Source organism: Strongylocentrotus purpuratus, unplaced genomic scaffold, assembly GCF_000002235.5.
Source record: "Strongylocentrotus purpuratus isolate Spur 01 unplaced genomic scaffold, Spur_5.0 spur5_scaffold_17, whole genome shotgun sequence".
Taxonomy (NCBI): Eukaryota; Metazoa; Echinodermata; class Echinoidea; order Camarodonta; family Strongylocentrotidae; genus Strongylocentrotus; species Strongylocentrotus purpuratus.
In genome coordinates this window covers 28,041,833-28,061,300 of record NW_022145602.1, presented here as the reverse complement: position 1 = coordinate 28,061,300, position 19,468 = coordinate 28,041,833, and the positions used below count along the sequence as shown (strand labels likewise).

General features: G+C 37.9%; 2 protein-coding genes across 2 annotated transcripts; one reads left to right on the top strand and one right to left on the bottom strand.

Moving 5' to 3' along the window:
• Nucleotides 1-1,382: 1,382 nt before the first annotated feature.
• Nucleotides 1,383-9,213, bottom strand: LOC105440356 (histamine H3 receptor-like). The gene is made up of 2 exons (XM_030988035.1): nt 9,140-9,213; nt 1,383-4,242 (listed from the first exon to the last, which is right to left on the bottom strand). Exon 2 carries the CDS (start codon nt 2,892-2,894, stop codon nt 1,680-1,682), a length of 1,215 nt encoding a protein of 404 aa, XP_030843895.1. The 5' UTR covers nt 2,895-4,242; nt 9,140-9,213; the 3' UTR covers nt 1,383-1,679.
• A 2,939-nt stretch (nt 9,214-12,152) lies between these two features.
• On the top strand, nt 12,153-16,155 carry LOC100889751. The gene is made up of 2 exons (XM_030988033.1): nt 12,153-12,499; nt 15,103-16,155. The coding sequence occupies exon 2, from the start codon at nt 15,115-15,117 to the stop codon at nt 16,153-16,155; it is 1,041 nt and encodes a 346-aa protein (XP_030843893.1). The 5' UTR covers nt 12,153-12,499; nt 15,103-15,114.
• The last annotated feature ends 3,313 nt before the right edge of the window (nt 16,156-19,468 follow it).

Below are 19,468 nucleotides of genomic sequence, written 5' to 3'. Positions count from 1 at the left end.
GGGAATCGAACCGAGTACGTCTGCATTTTGAAGCGATGTTTTATTCACATGACCACTGTGCTTCACTGTTATTAACTTGTTCGGTTCAAGATGTTAACACTTTCTAATGTTAATGACTTTAAAAAATATGCTCATAAACTACTTGTACTTCTTTGTAGAGGAGGAGGGGGTGTCCCCTAAACAAAAAAAAAGAGATGAAAAAAAAAAACGCGAGGTAGAAAGGCGTAGCCGGGAATCGAACCAAGTACATTTGCATTGTGAAGCGATGTCTAAATCGATACACATAGGACTATACAAACATGTGGCATGAAGGTGTGGTCCAAAATCTTTAGCTATTACTTGTCATAATGATATGACAAGAATATGAGGAGAATTGGGAAGCCCCTATTTCTGGGGGACATTTTTCTAATAATACACTGCAACATTAAGGTAAAAAAAATGATAAACAAATCACAACTTTTACCTTTTTTAGAACACTCAATCTTGCCTTTAAATTGACATTTTGATTCACCATACAATATGAAACACATAGTGCACGCTGAAATCACGACAAAATATTTAGCATGTTCTGCAAACAATTGGGTAACTTAGGGCAACCATTTATCAAGTTTGATTTCCTTCTGTTTATTATAAGCACACTGATAAATAAACACAAATTGAAATTTAAAAAATGTATTCATGTGTATTAAGTATAATTTATTCGCAATAGTATACCCCCCAAGTTCAAATTTACCTGTCGGCTTTAGAATACGAGTATAAAACTGGTTTTCTACCAGTAACAACGAGCAGTTTGAATGTCAACGGTTTAAAAACAACACACAGCCATCACTATGAACATGACAGACAATGAAAGCGGACAAAATATACAGTTCCTCAGGTAGACAAAGGGAAATCCCTTCACTGCTATTATGTAAAAATGTGTAGAACAGGTGTCACATGCATAGTCACCTGTTCTACACATTTTTACATAATAGCAGTGGATGTTCCTTTGTCTACCTGAGGAACTGTATATTTTGTCCGCTTTCATTGTCTGTCATGTTCATAGTGCATGATAGTTATATAGCTCTCTTGAAAGTAACGTTTGTTTATGGCATTGCAAGTGCATTGTAAAAGAAATTTATTGGGAAATAGTGAGTATGGAAACATTATTCGGAGGTATTTTGAAGTTTTGACACCAAATTACATACGGTGAAAAGCAGTGCACGTAGATATGAGCATTATGTTGGATGACAAATAAAGGACTCGTCGCCATTTGGTCAATATATATCAAATGGTATCAGCTATATTCAGAATATTGAGATATCTAAACAGCCTTTGTTCTTCTTCATCTTCTTCTTCTCCTTCTTCCTCTCGTTTCCTCCTCCTCCTTCTTTTTCTTCTTCGATCATGTTAAATTGCTTTCATGACACTTTCCACAGTGGGTATTCCAAAAATATATAAAAATTCACCTGTAGCAGAAAAAGTTTCCTTTCACAAGAGAACCCAGATACAACTCATAATCCATGGATATTACTCTTCGTGTAGAAATGACGAGGCGTAACCGCACCGATACGCTTCATATTTCCTATTTCATATAACACAGAGCTAAGTGAACACGCGCGGTACGTTTGCTGCGCGCATTTGCCATTCAATTTCACGTGTGGCGGTTAACCGTCTAAACGAGGACTATTAGATTCAACCTATTGTCCCTCACTGTCGATTCTACTAGGTTCGAATGTTCGCTTCCACGGACAACATAGTCTTTGATATCGATAAAATAATTGAACAAAATTTCGCCTAAATCTGAGGTTGGTAAGTGCATAGAGAAAAGGGTTAATTGTAGAGTTGCACCACAAGAGATAGTTGGTGATGTCCCATGTTAATTCAAAAACACAATCTCCACAAAACGCAAGCCGGATACTCGTGAACTGGTAGGGGAGCCAGCAAAACATAAACACCCCGACGAATACGGCCAGAAAAAAGGCGGCTTTCCGGTGTTGCGCGTGCATTTTCACCTGCGTCCTGTACTCGGCTTCATGTCTACCTCGCGTTTTACGCGCGCGCACTTTGACATCATCATCACACTCCTGGGATTCTTCAGAAACGCTTGAAGGCCTTGGAGTGACGTCATAGCTGTTCGTTTGCCTCGCTGAATCGTTGGGTAATTTAAAAGCACAAACCGCGATGTACTTGATCGCTTGCCCATTTGAGCTTGATATTCTCCTTCGCACGATCCCTTTCGGTCCTTTCCTTATATGGATGTACAAAACCATGTTCAGGTAAACGATGGCTAAAAGAGGAATGACGAACTCGACTGCGTTGATAGAAAGCGTTGTAGGGGCATTATAGCTGAATTCTAATTCGCAGTCTCTGGTAAAATCCACAAGTGGAACTTCCTCAACAATTGCTCTCCATCCAAACGCGAGGAATGTGTAAATAGCTGCGCATGCGCACCACGCACACAGTAGCGATATTATGACCCGTCGGGATGTCTGAAAGCTCGCGTACATCAGTTGTTTCTTCACCAGCCAGTATCGGTCAAGGCTTATTAATACAACTGTCCACACAGACACCATGCATAGCGTGTAATCCAATACCAACCATACTTTACACGCGACTTCACCGAACGGCCATCTATCCAAGGCCGAATATATCATATTCCCGGGTAGAATGATTAATCCGATCAATACATCCGTTATAGAGAGGCTTAGAATGAGAATATTTGATGGTTTGTCTCTGATTCGCTGGTCTACGAAGAAAGCAGTAATGACGAATGCATTGCCGATGATCGTGACAATCGAGATTATGGAAAGCAAAAGCGGGACCGTCGCTAACCACACCACAGATTTTGGCATTCCATAGATGTCGGTTTCGTTAGCACCCATGGCTTCAAACATGGACACGTTGGGTTCCATTATGATTGCTCTTCCGATTAGTTTGTCATGCTTTTCAAAACAGTTTATCAACAAAGTTATGAAGTCAGTTAATCATCAACAGACAAGGATACAACGTAACAAAACGCATTTTGTTCAGGAAATCAATGCACGTAGCAGACCCTCGATTTATGACTTATGCAAATAAGATTTCGGGGTTCATTGATGCCTGGCATAAACCTAGCCTGGAATATGTAGCATTAGTCTTTAGAGATGAAGACTTCGGTGCCATAGAAAACATAAAATCTGTAATGATTCAATCGCTGGCAGAAGTAATATTTTCAATAAAAAACGATCCTGATGAAAAGTAGATGCATTCAGATCTTGGTATTCAATAAGAAAGATGCGTCACCTCGTAACATGATGAGTTCGTGAATGTTAAATGATGCACATCCTTTTATTCCTTGAGTGTTCAGGATGGAGATAGGGAGGTTTGAGTGATATGTCTAATGCGATGAACAAAACATGGACAGATATCCTTGATGAGCATTCGCACTGAAGTTTAAAAAAAGATCAGTAGGACTGTGTGATTAATACCCTCAAAGCTTAGAAAGGTGTCGATGTACCACGTGCTTATATCAAACGTTGACAATCATAAATGAATACCTCTCGTAAGTGGTGATTCCGGCAACATTCCTCACTTCTCAAACGCGCTATTTATTTATTTCTCATAGTCCATTATCATGTTACATATGCTCTTGGTCAACACATGTTCATCAAATTTCCACCTGCTGCAAAAGTCACCTCAGAACCCTGATGCGATGCTGAATATTATATGACCATTCTCCTTGTGAGACAGTCAGGGTTCGTACAGATGACACATGATGCAAACATAAGACGAGTGTTTCCTTACACATGTCAATAGTCAAATATCGAAAGCCAAGTTGATGAAACCGGCGATTCGCACGTGCTCGCTGAGAAGAAATTGGCTAAATACATCATTCCTAGAAGTAGCACGGAGCTCGTGGAGAATGGCACCAAATGACGCTTGAATAGAGGTGTTTAATTAATGAAAGCACCTCATTAATAATTGATGCCTGTCTCGACCCAACCGCAATTAGTGCTTGTAGTTGACAGCACAGACTTATGCCACTTAACTCGGACACAAATGACAATCATCCCTTTAGAGGTTAACCAAGTCAGCTCCATACTAGTGTTTGCTCTCTAGATGCCAGCTGACTTCCTGACGTCATGAGAGGTATTAAAGATACCTTGTTATGTGTCCTGTAATTAGTCTGTTTACGTCATAAGATCAGCCTAAGATGAATTAAACGAACCCTGTAATGTCTGGCCCGGATCGCTATTTCCTGTTCACGACGTCTCCTCAAATCTGGAGAAAAAAATCAGAAAAGAATAGATTAAATAAAACAAGTTGTTGTTGCTCATTTGGTTATAGGAATTTTGTCCTGTCATTTTGTTTCTACAAAGTCAGAAGAAATCATTTTAGGCACATTAATGATAGTAATAGCTATGTTTAATGAGTAACCATCATATGGGATACTCAAGGCTTACAAACTAGTTTCATTACCCTGGCTTTAACACAGCTGCCAACGGCCATTGGCAATTGTATTGGTAGGCAGCTAATGAGCAAGGTCACTAAGTCATGGAAGATGCGACATTTTTACTACGCTCTTGAACAGGTTAGCAATTACCATTATGTCGAATTATTCCGTCAATCGTGGTTGTTGTTGATACCTGTTTTTTAACCTGTCAAAGTTGACTATTTTACCACAATAAGTTATTTCAATGTTCTAAAATAACCCCCCTAAAGCTATTATTTTCCATGCCCGAATCAAATTTTCATTTTAATTAAAATACCATTCCGCTGTCACACGGTACATCAGACTGTCAGCTCTCAAAGTGTTTATATATCTTTTGTCCATGAAATTTGCTTTTTTTCCGATATCACCATGCATGGAGTCAGGATACGATCTAAGAAGACAACCGATGAATGCGTAGGGAGAGTATAATGGAATACGTCTTCTCTTCATGAAATTCCGACAAAGTCATCTCAACGAAGGCCACTCAGAAAGACAAATTGTACTCAAAGACTAACAAAAGGTTAGTGCCGTCGAGTAGTCGGGTCATTCTTCTGCATGTTTCAAAACGCATGCAGCATATTCACTGACATTGTTACGAGTAAGTGACAAGTAAAAGTGCAAACACAGGCGTGAAGAGGAAAGTAAATGTTTACCAAGTGAGTGACTCAGTCAAAGGTTTTGAGGCACTTTAAAACATGTTTGATCGTAAAGGAAATGCACTGTGTCTGATCTTGGTATCTTTACTCCTATCGTACATTGTCATTTCCAGGTTTACAAATTCCGATCATCCTGTGCGTAATATTTAAGCAGATAATCTATGAAGTTTCAAAAGTAGCCATTTCTTGGATGTCCACGTATTTTTAATGGACTGATTTACTTCCGAAAGTGACCGTGACTTTAAACTGATTTAAATCCTGAATTGACCGTGACTTAAAAATGATTTACTTCCAGAAATGACCGTGACTTTAAACTGATTTACTTCCAGAAATGACCGTGACTTTGGACAGATTAACTTCCATAAATAACCGTGACTTTGGACTGATTTGTTTCGAGAATTGACCGTGACTTTAACTGATTTACTTCCAGAAATGACCCTGACTATAAACTGATTTACTTCCAGAAATGACCGTGTCTTTGAACTGATTTAAAAGCAATTTCTATGGCATTAATCACCATCTAGCCTTTTTTTCTAGCTTTTAATCACTCATGCGTGAAAAATGAGTTTCATCAAATGAAAGAGGAGGAGCTTTACAAATATAGTTGTGATTAAGTTATAATACAACATCGTTAATTTTCGGTTTCGTTTTTCCCAGGACGCACTGCGAAGCCTTTATCATGATCACCACTACACGATAAGTGTCCACTTTCAAAATAACGCTGGTAACACGCGAAACTGTGAATAATTCAAAGATTTCTAAACGACCGCCATTAGTAGACCGTATCAATTACTTAATAGCGGGTTTGGAAGGAAATTATGCGCCTCTTGAAATGACTTCACTCAAATTAAAGCCTGATAACTCGGTCACACCGCCGAACCGACAGTTACTTTACACCGCCTCCAACCCACATATTATTACCATTCGGGGTATTTGAATATTCTGTTCGGTAAGGTATCGGTGTGGTGTAGGTCTACTGGTGTCGGTCTAGTGTCGGTCTGGTGATGGTCTGATGACGGTCTGGTGTCGGTCCAGTGTCGGTATGGTGTCGTTCTGGTGTCGGTCCGGTGTCGGTATGGTGTCGGTCTGGTGTCGGTCTGGTGTCGGTATGTTGTTGGCCTGATGTCGGTCTGGTGTCAGTCTGGTGACGGTCTGGTGTCGGTCAGGTATCGGCTCAGGTGTCGGTCCGTTGTCGGTATGGTGTCGATCTGGTGTCGGTATGGTATCGGTGTGGTGTCGGTTTGGTGTAGGTCTCGCTGATGTGATTGGGGTTAGATATTATCCCAGCCGGCAAATAGCATCTCCTCAAATGTGTTAAGTGGATGATTACTCGAGTCAAATTTGCTTTTAGATTTCTGGAGGGGGTTTCGTGGTTTTAAAGATGCTTCAAGACACATCGGAAGAAACAAGAGAAATTGTGAATTAACGTTACCGAGAATTAGAAAATGGATAACAATTGTTATATATAATACTATAACTGGGGTTTATATAGTGCTTCATACTTCGACGATGCCTCTAATCGCTTTATAGAAGAAGTATAACCCGTTCATAGAATCAGGCACATCACATCATCCTTCTCTCCTCCACACTCCTTGTCTCCTCCTTCCAACCCTCTCTCTCTACCTACTATTTGCTGATTTTATTTTTTTTTTTCTCTCTCTCTCTCTCTTTCTCTCTCTCCCCTCTCTCTTTCTCTCTCCCTTCCTTTTTGATTATTTTATTCTCTCTCTCGCTCTCTCTCCCTCCCTATTTGATGATTTTTTTTTTCTCTCTCTCTCTCTCTCTTCCCCTCTCTCCATGTCTCCTCTTCTCTCTCTCTCATTCTCTCTCTTTCTCTTCCTCCCTCTTTAACTGTCTCTCTCTCTCTTCACCTCTCTCTTCCTTCCTCTATCCCTGTCTCACTATCTCTCTTTCTCTTTCCCTCTCTCTCTTCCTCGCTCTCTCTCTCTCTCTCTCTTCCCAATCTCTCTTCTCTCTCTCTCTCTCTCTCTCTCTCTCTCGTTTTGGCTCTTTCATTCTAGCTACGTCTTTGATGTATCAACATTTACCCGGACAAGCCCCACAATTTGATAGATTATAACCTGACGGCAAAGCTAATTATCCTTCACTTTATTTAGGGGATATAAAGAGGATAATGGATCGAAGAATTAATCTATCACTCTCTCTTTTATTCGATACCGACCGGCTGTTACCAGGGACTTACTGTTACTTAGCATAATGAAATATCATGTTTGTCCTGATTATAATTACCTTCGTTCGATAAATAACTTGTAGTATAAAAGACATGTTTAATAATCAAAACGAATATTTTCAATTAAAAAGGGAAAAAACACGATTTCAAAGGCGTTTAAACATGAATCACAAGGTTAATTTAAAAGCCTTAAAGTTTATTTCTTGAAAGTCTGTAGGATCGTGTATGAGGTCGATGCATCGCAGTGCTTGAGCAATTGAGTAAAGTGTGCCTATCATAGTTATTACATGCCTACGCAAAACAATCACAACGTTATTTCTGTCCGATGTCAAATTATAATTATTTATTTATTTATTTATATATTCGTGATTTCTTTCAACAGGGTAATCATATTGAACATGCCATTATCGGCGATGGTATAATGTGTATAAACAGTGTCTCCCACCATCGGAATTCACTCATCCCGATTAATACAATATTATTTTGTTTTCACATGTATTCCCCATGAACTCAAATCTTATTTATTAGCAAGTACGTAACCCCTGTATACTATTGTATGTGATAAAAAGACATTCCATTTTTTGTTCCTTATTCACTTATATAAATATATATATTTGTTTCGTTTTGTTATTATCCGGTAAATTATTATTATCCATTGCAAAAATATTTTAATTCAAACCTTTGGCACAGCCTCGACAAGTTCAAATTTGTTTGAACTTTTGCAGTGACCCAAATTCCATTTGATTTCTTTACCTTTAAATGTATTGATCAATGACCTTCTGATGTTTGTATAACTTGTATTTCTTTCTGTTTTACACTTGTAATATATTTTATATACATATATGTTTTATATTGAATGGAATGAATAAATCTTGAATCTAAGCAAAAGCATAAACTATCTCAGGAACAGTATCTCACATTACCACTGTTTTTCATTTTAGCTTGTTAAGCGAAAGCCGCATAGAAAGCAAAGTGCCAGAAAACAACAAATAAGGTATTTACTATACAAAATAATTTTCTGCGCAACACAATAGGGGTGTTATACTTAATCGTAAAGAGTGTTAATTAATCATCGATGACGAATTTCTAGCAAACAATCTTCATCGTTCCGTATTAATAAGAGTGGAGATGAACAAAGGACCGTAACCGTGCTCGATTTCTTCCAGGTTCTGTGGTACATATAGTCTACAACATTCAACATGTTCATGTCAAAGGTCAGTTAATGGAATTAACTATCCACCTTGCATTTTGTAACAAAGCTCAAATTTGAAGACCCTTTGACAAATGGAGGTGTTAACTATTGAATAATGGACAGTGAAAGAGCCTCTAAAGAATATTGTGTACGCCTCGTTCCACCAGTATACGATTATACAATTTGTTTGACGGCCCAACAAAAATGAACACAATAGTTTTGGGGTTTCATATTTTGAGCGTAGTCGGTTTTAACTATAGAACAGCAACAAGTGGCGTGCAAAGAAGGCCAGGTAAAACACCTTCTTATCAATAAAGATGATTTGTAGTAGTAGCTTTATTTCTTTAAAAGGCAAGGTGATATATGGAGCTATCTCATTCATAGTAACAGCAGCTGGATTATGGAACGGAATACCCAATGTTGTTAAGGAGGCAGTCACAGCTGACTAATTGAAAAACAGACTTAAAACTCATTTGCTCATGAGCAGTTTTCTTTAAGCTTCAATTTAGTACGTACCTGATTCAAATATAATTTCTTATTATTCTAATTCCTTATCCTCCAAAGCTTATGGGAACCGAAAAGTGACGATGTGTTAAACATGTATCGTTGATTATTATTATCAAAGAGATATAGCATTGTGTACTTACATTTCTGAAGTGAGAAGTTGTTATATCCATTTGTATGTACACAGTTGACAGACTTGTTGATGTCCACGTTTCCTGTCCATTGGTATGAGTGACAATTAAGCGAACAAAGTGACACTGAGATGTTCTCTCCTAATGCAACGATCTACCATCATCCACTTCACGGTATTCATCGTGAAGGCGAAGCATATTTTGCTGGTAGAACTACAGCTGTACTGTAAGTCTGTGACAAATGTTGCAGGTGTTCATCGAATAGCTATCAGCGGATATATAGAGCGCAGTAATTTAATAGTTTTTCATCTAGCGCCATCTACCATGTGTAGCGAGAAATGTTCCTTCAACAGAAATGTCTTTTTAAATGTCTTTTTATGTTCATGCCTTCTTCATGCATGCATGTTTCATGCTTTATTTGATGTAAATAGTAAAAGTTCATTTGTATTATTTAGATGTGAATGTAAAATCATATTCTATATAATAATATCAACATGCAGATTATTTTATGTCTTGATTTTGTTATTGTTTGCGAAAAGCAATGGAGAAAATAAAATATCATTGAAAACAAAAAAAGAAATGTTGAATTCACGATGGTTATCCCATCTTTTGCATTTTTATAAACAAATTCTCTTTCACATATTTTCCTTCTTTCGTCTTTCCCCTCCCCTTTTCTCTCTCCTTCTCCTTTTCTTTCTTTTTTCTCTGTCTATCTGTTTCTCTCGTTGTATTTATATCTCTATTGCTCTTTCTGACTTTCCTACTTTTACTCTCTCACTCTCTCTCTCTCTCTCTCTCTGCCTCTCTTTCTGTATCTCTATAACTGTCTACCTCTTACTATAGTTTCCCTTCTCCTTTTTAACCATACCAATGTATACTAATCCATTTCCGTATGATTACCATAGGCTCCTACTAACATGACTGATACGACCATCTCTCTCTCTCTCTCTCTCTCTCTCTCTCTCTCTCTCTATTCTTCTCTTTCTTTCTCTCTCTGTCTCTCTCCCTTTCTCTTTCCACTCTCTCCTTTACCCCTCTCCCTCCCCTATCTGTCGTATTCTCTTTATGTATCTCCATCTATTGTTTTATCTATTTCATATACATGTATAGGTTTATCTATATATTTATCATGCCTATCTATCTATCTCCCTCTTTCACTCCCACTTTTTTTCATTACCCTACTTTTACACAGTAACCCGATGCATTTTCCCCCAACCCAACACCATGTGTAACATTTCATTTCCCCAACATTACCACGTTAGCGCTCTAGCTACTAATATGAGCATCCAAATATTTACCCTCCAATAACTCGCCATCCAATCATATGCATGACAAATCTTGTTTTGTTCCTCGCACCTTTACAACAGGAATCTCACAACGTTCCGAAGACTGAGGGACATCACTTTCTATTGTGTACTCTGTGTTTCATATTGTAAAGATAACAAGAAGAAGACGAAGAGAGAGATTGAATTGAATGTTTATAGGAGGTTTTACAAGAAAGCGTGAAAAAAGGAAGCCGAAACGCAAACAGCTTAACCTCGCCCTTAACCATTTTAGAAAGTAAAGAGAAAATTGGATTGCATTGAAAGGATTGCAGGTGGAATATAGTCAGAAGGAATCTCCATTCCATTCATTAACAAGCAGGCGAAAAGAACTTTCATTAGATTGAAAGTTGGATCAGTATAAGCTTAGGCCAAATTTTTAAAAGGTGACAGAAATCGATACCATAATGTATATAATCACCTGATAAATATTTTATTTCAAACAAATATTGAAAATGGTAACAACTAGTGTTTATCAGGTCAAACATTGTGTACGCTTTAGGAGTACCCCGAGCTAAGGAAGGGGTAAGGGGGAGGGCATACAAATGCGAACCTAACCTAGACCCTACACGTATGGCGGGGGAAACCGTCTGTTCCGAATGTACCTTGTGTGGGTAATTCGTACTAATGCCCTCACTGCTGTGTATTATTTGTATATTATTCTCTGTTTTCAGTGCTCTTTCTTTTGAACCTATTCACCAACTGTTCCGAGAAATTATGCATACATCTAAGGCTAAGTTTGTGTTGAATCCAGTGGCGGATCCAGGGGGGGGGGGCACCCCTGGGAAAAAACGTGTAAAAACACGTTTAGTTTACCTTTTATTGGAAGATGGGCCCCTGGCGCTCAAGGGGGTGGGGTGTAATTTTTCAAACTTTTCGAGGGGCAAAAAAAAATAGTGCTCACTACCTCACGAATTGGGCCCCTCCCCTGCCGCCGGCTGGATCCGCCCCTGGTTGACTCTCCTCTCTCCTCAACATGCTGAAGCACAAGTTACTTGGGAATGAAATACCATGCAGGGGTAGATATTTTGTGCGACCTCTTGAATTCGTTTGACCAACTTGTTCATGACGTCCGTTCCTTTTACTCATAAGTTAGACCCCGCCCCCCCCCCCCTTCTCTCTCTCTCTCTCTCTCTCTCGTTCTTTCACATATTTTTACTGGTTTCATTGTGTTTCTGTTTCCCTTGCTTTGTTCTATTTATTTGTCGTGCACTGTGCAAATCTTTTCCCTGCGTCTGTAATTCTCCCATTTACCCGTATTTGTTTTCTTTCTAACAATACCTGGACATTGTGTAGATGAACTTTGTACAGGAGATAGATAGGCATGAGAGAGAAGAGCAAAGATGACAGAACTCACTTGTGATAAAAGATAAGTTAGGCCTATAGACTCTTAACCAGTCGCGTCCACGATACCATACAAGAAGTATCATTTAATATGTAAGCGCTTTGAGGCACAATTAATTATACACACAATCATTACTTGCATAATAATTAGCACTCAAACCACTTTATGACAAATCATGTCGTTGGGGCAAATGTGATCGTTAATATGTGTGTCTTTTTTATTATCATATAACATTAGGTCAAACATGATACGAGGCACCAAACGCCTAAATTAAGTCTAGCAATTCGCAATTACAGGTGCACCTCGGTGTCAGTGGAGAAGAAAGGAATATATACAATACTCTTGGAAAAAATACCAGTCGTGCTGTGATGAACAACGAATCCATTACTGATACGCACTTTTTGTTGAATTGGAATCGTATTGCTCAACGCTCTAACAAATAGGAACGTCTTTAAACTTGACGCATCAATTCTTCAATCATTCAATTCGCCCCCTCCTCGGGGTCGAGAGGTCAAGCTATCATAGCGATCATGTTCGTGGGACAATGGTTCGATACACATTCAGTTATCAAGGGAACGTCTGGGAAATTTGACTTGAAAACAGGGCTGTGAAAAACAGAGTGGCGGTCTGATTTGATATGCAAGATGAAAGCTACAGCTGGAGGGATGTATTGAACTTGAGTGCTTCGATAAGTTTCAAGATCAGGTAAGGAACTTAAGAAATTAATGTGAACTTCTTGCAAAAAATTAATAATTGTGGCTTCTATTCCTCGAACAACGTAATCAGAAAGATGTTCATAATCAACTCATGAGCAATTTAAATATCCTTTTATAATTCTTTAAAAGTGATGTTCGGATTATTTTAGTGGGATTTCCGTTTTCTTCCTGGCACATGCTCTCCAAGATGATTTATGTCAATATTTTGTTAACTTGGAAAAAATAGAGGAAAATCAATATTTCTTTGAATTATATTTATTCAGTTTAGTTCCGTACGGGGATTTCCTTTCAAGCCAACACAATGAATGTTGATGGACTCCTTTCAATGGAAGCCACACAACATGTAAACGTAAAATGATATGAGATGCATTTTTCATAACGAAGAACAAATTCAATTTAGAAGTATTGTAATGTTTGCAAAAGACTCATGAAACTGCCCTTATTAGACTGATATCTTAATCAATATATTTCTAAGTCTTTGCGATAGTGGTGGACCTTTCTTTTATTCGCTTTTATTTTTTATTTTTTAATTTTTATTATAATTTGGGGAACAATAACTATCCTCCATTGTGGATGGTGGTAACGGGAGTAGCTTGTAAATAGACAGATTTGAAAATGAGCCTGGTAGTAATATCCATCTAGTTTACACCAATGTAGTGAAATCATAATTATGAGTACACCTTACAAATCGACACCAATATGGCGAATTCATGATCATCAGATTAGGAAATACGATTTCCCACCAGAAACTACAAGTACATGTGTATGATGCAAGTCTTCCATTCACCATCGTTGAATAGCCATGCAGTCAAGTAGTCGATACAGGTCTTTGATAAATAGTTATCAAAGCGTTAAATGGAGTCATTTAGCTGACTTTCTTGTTTATTTTGACTGGGTTAATCATTGGACGTAGGCCGCGTAGCAACGGGTCATTAACTTCGCCTGAAGATGCTCCGCGAACAACATCGTTTAGAACCTAATTAGATCAGTGTAACGACTGTGTTTCTAAAGCTACGCTTTGATGCATGTTACATGACTATCTTGAGATCGATCATCACGAGTGCTGTACAAAATACAAATGTAAACATAATCGAAAAAAGCGAGCTCTTCAAACAAGATTTTTCAAGTGAGATAGAGCATGTAAATCAGTGACATATTGGATACAATATCAAGTAGAGTACACAAGAACAAAATGTATATATATATATATATATATAAACCTACATGGTACATTAAGTGGACATCATAAAAATCCAAGCCCTAACCCTAACCCAAATGTCCCTCCAATGACGCCTTTAGTGAAATTACATATATAGAGAGAGATATATAAACAAATTGGGCCTTCTATGAGAAATAAAACGTAAAAAACGTTAAGAGGACTTCAAATTGTCCTCCTTATGACAATGTCTACTTAATGACTCATTTTTTCACTCCAAATGTCCCTCTAATGACGCCTTTAGTAAAATATACATTATGTAAGAAAAGAATGGGATAAGGGTAAATTGAAGAAACATGGTAAACATGAAAATAGAATGAGTTGAAAGACGAGGCGGATTAAGAAATTTGGTATCGAACAAAACATTTATGATGGGTTTCTTAGAAACTATGCCATATTACAGTGTAAGAAAACTATATTAATTGACATGTAGTTAAGTAGCCAAAACGAATCTTAGAGAAATAGCTATCAAAGAGTAAAATTAAATCGTTAAGGCGAATTTCTTGTTTATTTTGATAGTGTTTAATCACTAGACGTAGGCAGTAGCAACGGGTCATTAATTGCACTTGAAGATTATTCGTGGACATTGTCGTTTCCAAACTAATTACAGCAAATGTGTGTGTTTTCTAAAACCACGCGATGATGCATGTCACATATGCTCTATATTGAATCACTCATAAGTGTAGTTAAATCACGACAAAACTTGAACATCGAAAAGACAACTGTCTAATGGAGGGAAAGCGAGAACAGTGTTGAAGAGAAAGAAAGTAAGAGCAGTAATTTTGTTTAATAATGCATACAAGAAGATAATTCGATGTACAAATAAAATGATATAGGCAAATATATATACATATAGACAGAGAGGTGTGGAACAATTGAGTGAGCGATTGTGTATCTAACAGAAGAAACAGAAATATTATGATTTCTTAAAAACTTTACATGTCATGCAAGTTTACATAGTATCTTGTACACGCGTATGATATAACTATCTTTATTGATCACATTATCAGCAAGTATTTGGCTGTAATTAGCGCTAAAGCAAATTTGACGAGCTTTGATAAGAGAGAATGATATATCATCGTAGTGCAAAGTGTAAACGCCAACACAAGGATTTGTTTCGAAGACACCGTAACAGTCTAAGATAATAGCGTTGCTAGAATGATAGCTTAAAGGTACAGATAGGGCATGCCTCCACCCCTTCCGCATTGAATAGTCAAAGCCCTCAAAACGAAAATAAGGGAATGGGGAATTGACAGTGACAAAATATCACACACCTCTTCCCACACGCTTACCAACTACATATGCTTTAGGAATATATATTTGCCATGATTCACTTTGCTTTGCAATGATTTAAAGTATTTCCTTGTTACTTACAGGACGCATCATGAATGGACCATAGTGATCTACAACTCAACCAATCATCCAAGATGTCTTCAGCAGCCGCAGAGTCAACCACTGTGAGTGAAGTGAGGAACAACCGTGCAGGAATCACCTTCGAATTTCCAAAGATACCCTGCACCAAGTTCAACGTCATAGGGAATTCTAAAATGAGAGCGAAACGGGAGCGAAGGCAGAGAGAGCCAAAGGAAGCTGTCTGGAGGGTGCCCAGACTGATACAGACTACCCTTGCTGCAGGGGTACATGGTGAGTCCCATCCGGACACTACGAACAGGGAGGCCAAAGACGGTATGTCTGTGAAACGTGGACGTCCCTTTTGGAAACAGGATGATCTGAACTCCCAGGACAAAGCGAGTCTGTATGCCGCAAGGTCTGAGGATAGTTTCAAAGGCTTCGAAGGCACTCACAATCCCAAGATGGTCAGTCTGATGGACGATCGCTTCAAAACTGAAAAGAGGTATATCGCTAGATTCTACCGCCAACGTAGCAGTGCTCTGTTGAGTCCCATCCTCAAGAAATGCCCTTCCAGGACATTCTCTATATCATTGCCAAGCGTTGTCCAGGAATATGACCTTACTGATGCAACCAAAGTTGGCCGTACCGGTCGCGCAGAAGAAAAACGGCAATCCACGATCCAGTTGGAGAAATACCACACAAGAGAATGCCTTTACTGCGACGTTGCAGGACAGAAATACTGCAGTGAGTGCAGAAGGAAACACCGTCATATCAAGATGAGAGAATCTAGTCATGAGAGAGTGAAATTCCCCAAGTTGCCATCTTGCCAAGTCCAGATAAAAGATCGTGAGGCGCCCTCTACCGACGAGGTATCGGGTAGCGTGGATCAGTTTGATGAAAGGTTTCATCGATATCGCAATAAGGATCGGAGAACCTCTTCTTTCTTCGATGAGCCACCAGCTCACTTTAAGGGCAATACGAAAGGAAAGGGAAGAAAAACCAAAGTAAAGCATACGATTCTACCTAGGATTTACCTACCAGCGATCACAAATGATAGCGATAATAGACATCTATAAAGAGACTAAGATTTTTAAATTATAAGACAGGTGGGTGTTTCACAAAACTTGTCATCAGTGACAAATGACAATTTATGTTTAAAGCTACTGAAATTCTTGCTTCTGATTGGTTATCAGCAGATTTGTCATGATTGATTTCTGTCATTTTTCATTGAAAAAAGGCTGTGTGAAACGATTCCAAGGACAGCACCCATTTCCATCGATAGTGAGAATGATTACTGCAACAGCCCCTGAGAGGCAAAATAGTCTAACTCACAACATCTCATTTTGAAAAAACATGATCTAAATTTCAAGCGGTATAGCTGATTAAACTGTCAATAGACGGCGTTAAAATAATGTCATTGGTTCCATAAAATACAAGGACCATTACATTTTCGACAAACATGTTGGTTAATCCACTTTGCCTCTGGGCGACTTTACTATATTAAAATTGTTTTAAACTTGGTTTCCTGAATTTTCTAAAGTTCATGTGGAAGAAGGTTGTGTGAACAAATTGTAAGAATCTTTTTGGGGAATGGTTTTAGAGAACAATACTAGTAAAAACCAATGAGGGAAAGGTTTTATGATACATTTTCCGAAGCTGCGCTCAGCTTCTGATGTTATCACTAATAAAATAAATAAATGTTGTAGCAGAATAAAGATTTACAATACGCAAATGGAATTCGTACGGTACAGCAAAATTCTTCGTTTGCTTGCAGATTAAATCTACATGTATATTATTTATACGTTTGTACTACAAAAAATGAAAAGTGAGCTTATGACTTTTCAGTAAGGCGATGAAATAAAAAATGTGCTAACAGTTAATGATAGTTGGTGCGTCTTTTTGTGTATTTTTGTCACGATTTATTATCTTGTCGGTTCTAAACTTATATTCGCTATTTAATGTCTACTGAAGAAAATGGTACATGATACATACTGTTATACTTGTGGGCAGATATCGCTCTTTAAACATGGTGGGCTGTGGTAAATAATCTAGCCTGTTTTGTTTCTGGCAATTAATTGTGATTAATCCTATCCAACCTGCCGCAAGCTGTGACCAAAAATCTGTACGCATGGCCATGAATACACAGAGTTTGGCCAACTTGGTTCCAGGCGTATATTCTTTTGTTTTGTGCTTGCCATATTGTGCCCAATCCGAATCGAGTTGGCTAAACTCTCCTAATCAATGGCTCTGTCCATACAGATCGATGATTTGCCAGGCATAGATATTCGGCTTGTAGCAAGTAGATTGAGATCGCGTTGCGGGAATAATGGAAACCATTCAAATCAAATCAGCCAAAATCTGGACTGGGAGGGGGTAGGGCACAATATAGCAATCCACATTTATCTAACAAACAAAAACAGAGGTTCCTTTCGTTTTAGAGTGCAGTTTTACTCCCCAAATTCGTTATTTTAGTGATTTATTTAAGTTGGTGCAATAATAACAGACCAGGAATATGCGAGCATTTAATATATTATGCTCCCCCCTTAAAATTATGAGGAAGACGGGCTTGCCCATGCATGGTGACATTGAGTGATGTACATAACATGTTACAAGTATCTGTTGCCCAATAATAAATATGAGATAGCGCCATCTATAGTTGTAAGTAACGTGAATGAGATTGGGCGATGAAAATAATCTGAACTTCACACGAGAATTTGCATTCTTAAAATGTGGAGTTTGACTTGAGAGTTGAATAATAGTGAAATCTTATCATTAGAAAAATGTATATGCAGTCTATGAGGTACAAGAATAACAAGGAAAGGAAGAATCTTTGAAAAGCAGATTGACTTTGGTGGAAGCAGAACAAAATCTGAACAATTTAAAGGGATCGTTTAACATTGTTAAATCTGAGATACACGGCTCTACGTGTTATCAGTGTCTGTGATATGGTGTAATATTGAAGCCCTAAAAAATTGCGCTTCAAAATGATCAAGAAGTGCCTCAAAAAAGTAAAAATCTTTGAGTGACCGGTTTTACCATACTCGTTTTCCCCAATAGACTGTTATGAAAACCGTCAGGCGAACGGTTTTCAAAATTTGTAATTCCAATCATAAATATCTTGATAATCAGACAGGCGATCGGCTTGTAAAAGTCATGGGGTTCCTGACTGACCTAAAGGTTTATAATTATCATTGCATCATGAGCTAAATCCAGAATTTTATTTCAGAATCTGAGACAAAGTTACCGGATCCCTTTAATACTAATCTCAGACACTATCAGACGAACAGTATGAAAATTGAAATTGTGAAAGTCAATATCCCTAATGATTTGGAAATTCCTCATCAAAAATGCTGTCGTGTCATATCTTTGGGATAATCCCATCTATAATATTCCAATTATATGGTGGAGAATACGTTTATTCGTGGAAAATTCGGTCATGTTGTATATATAAATTATATTATATAAAGTATATTTAAATTTTTAAAAGGTCAAAGATATTTCAAGAAAAAGAAAAGACAGAAACAAATTCAATAAAATAAAACACTATCTCTCTCTCTTTCTCTCTCTCCCCCTCTCTCTTTCTTTCTCTCTCTCTCTCCATTTAGTCTCCTCTTCCACACCAGGCCTCCCATTGTAATGACAACTTTTACTGTAGAATCTCATGAAACTGGTAAAACTGGTGTCCATCCTATATACTGACCTACAATCTCCCATATCAGACAGCATAATTTTGCTAGGGGTAAATGCGGAAGCTTCGAAAAGCCAACGAGACGACAAGAACATATTGTATCTTGTGTTGTATTTATTAACATTTATTTCCTTCTCAACAGTACAATATGAAACACAATGTATACATAAATTATATATGTAAAATGATTTCAACATAGAGTATACAGTAAATAATTCAAATACGGAAGGAGGCGATATTAAACCCGGAAAGCATAGCCTGAGTTAGGAACGCCCATAATAATTTAGGACAAGGAGATTGGAAGACAAGTTAAAAGACGGGGGACGAGTACTTTGGACTCGTCAAGTTGTAACAAATGATTTGACTTTCCGATTTCTAATAACTCGTTATCTTGTATTTTCATATCGTCGGCACTTTTCAGCTTTCGGAGGTAGCATTCGCACTTTGCCAAATACGGAGTAGCGCCATCTACTGGCTAGATGCCTGCAATAAAATTTGTTCTTCTTACATTTATTCAATTTCAGATACACGTCTCATTTAAAATTAAAAAAGGAAACTCAACCCGTTGATCTCCACTAAGATTGGAATTGCCCTGAAATTTGGATTAAGTATGAGCGATACATTTCATGGTGAAGATAGTTATAGGTAAAGTTTCAGGGTTACACCATGTCATTCTTTAAAAAGGGCTACTGAGCTCCGCT

Coding starts and splice junctions, on each gene's coding strand:
- LOC105440356 (XM_030988035.1), bottom strand. CDS start 2,894: ATGGAACCCAACGTGTCCATGTTTGAAGCCATGGGTGCTAACGAAACC.
- LOC100889751 (XM_030988033.1), top strand. CDS start 15,115: ATGGACCATAGTGATCTACAACTCAACCAATCATCCAAGATGTCTTCA.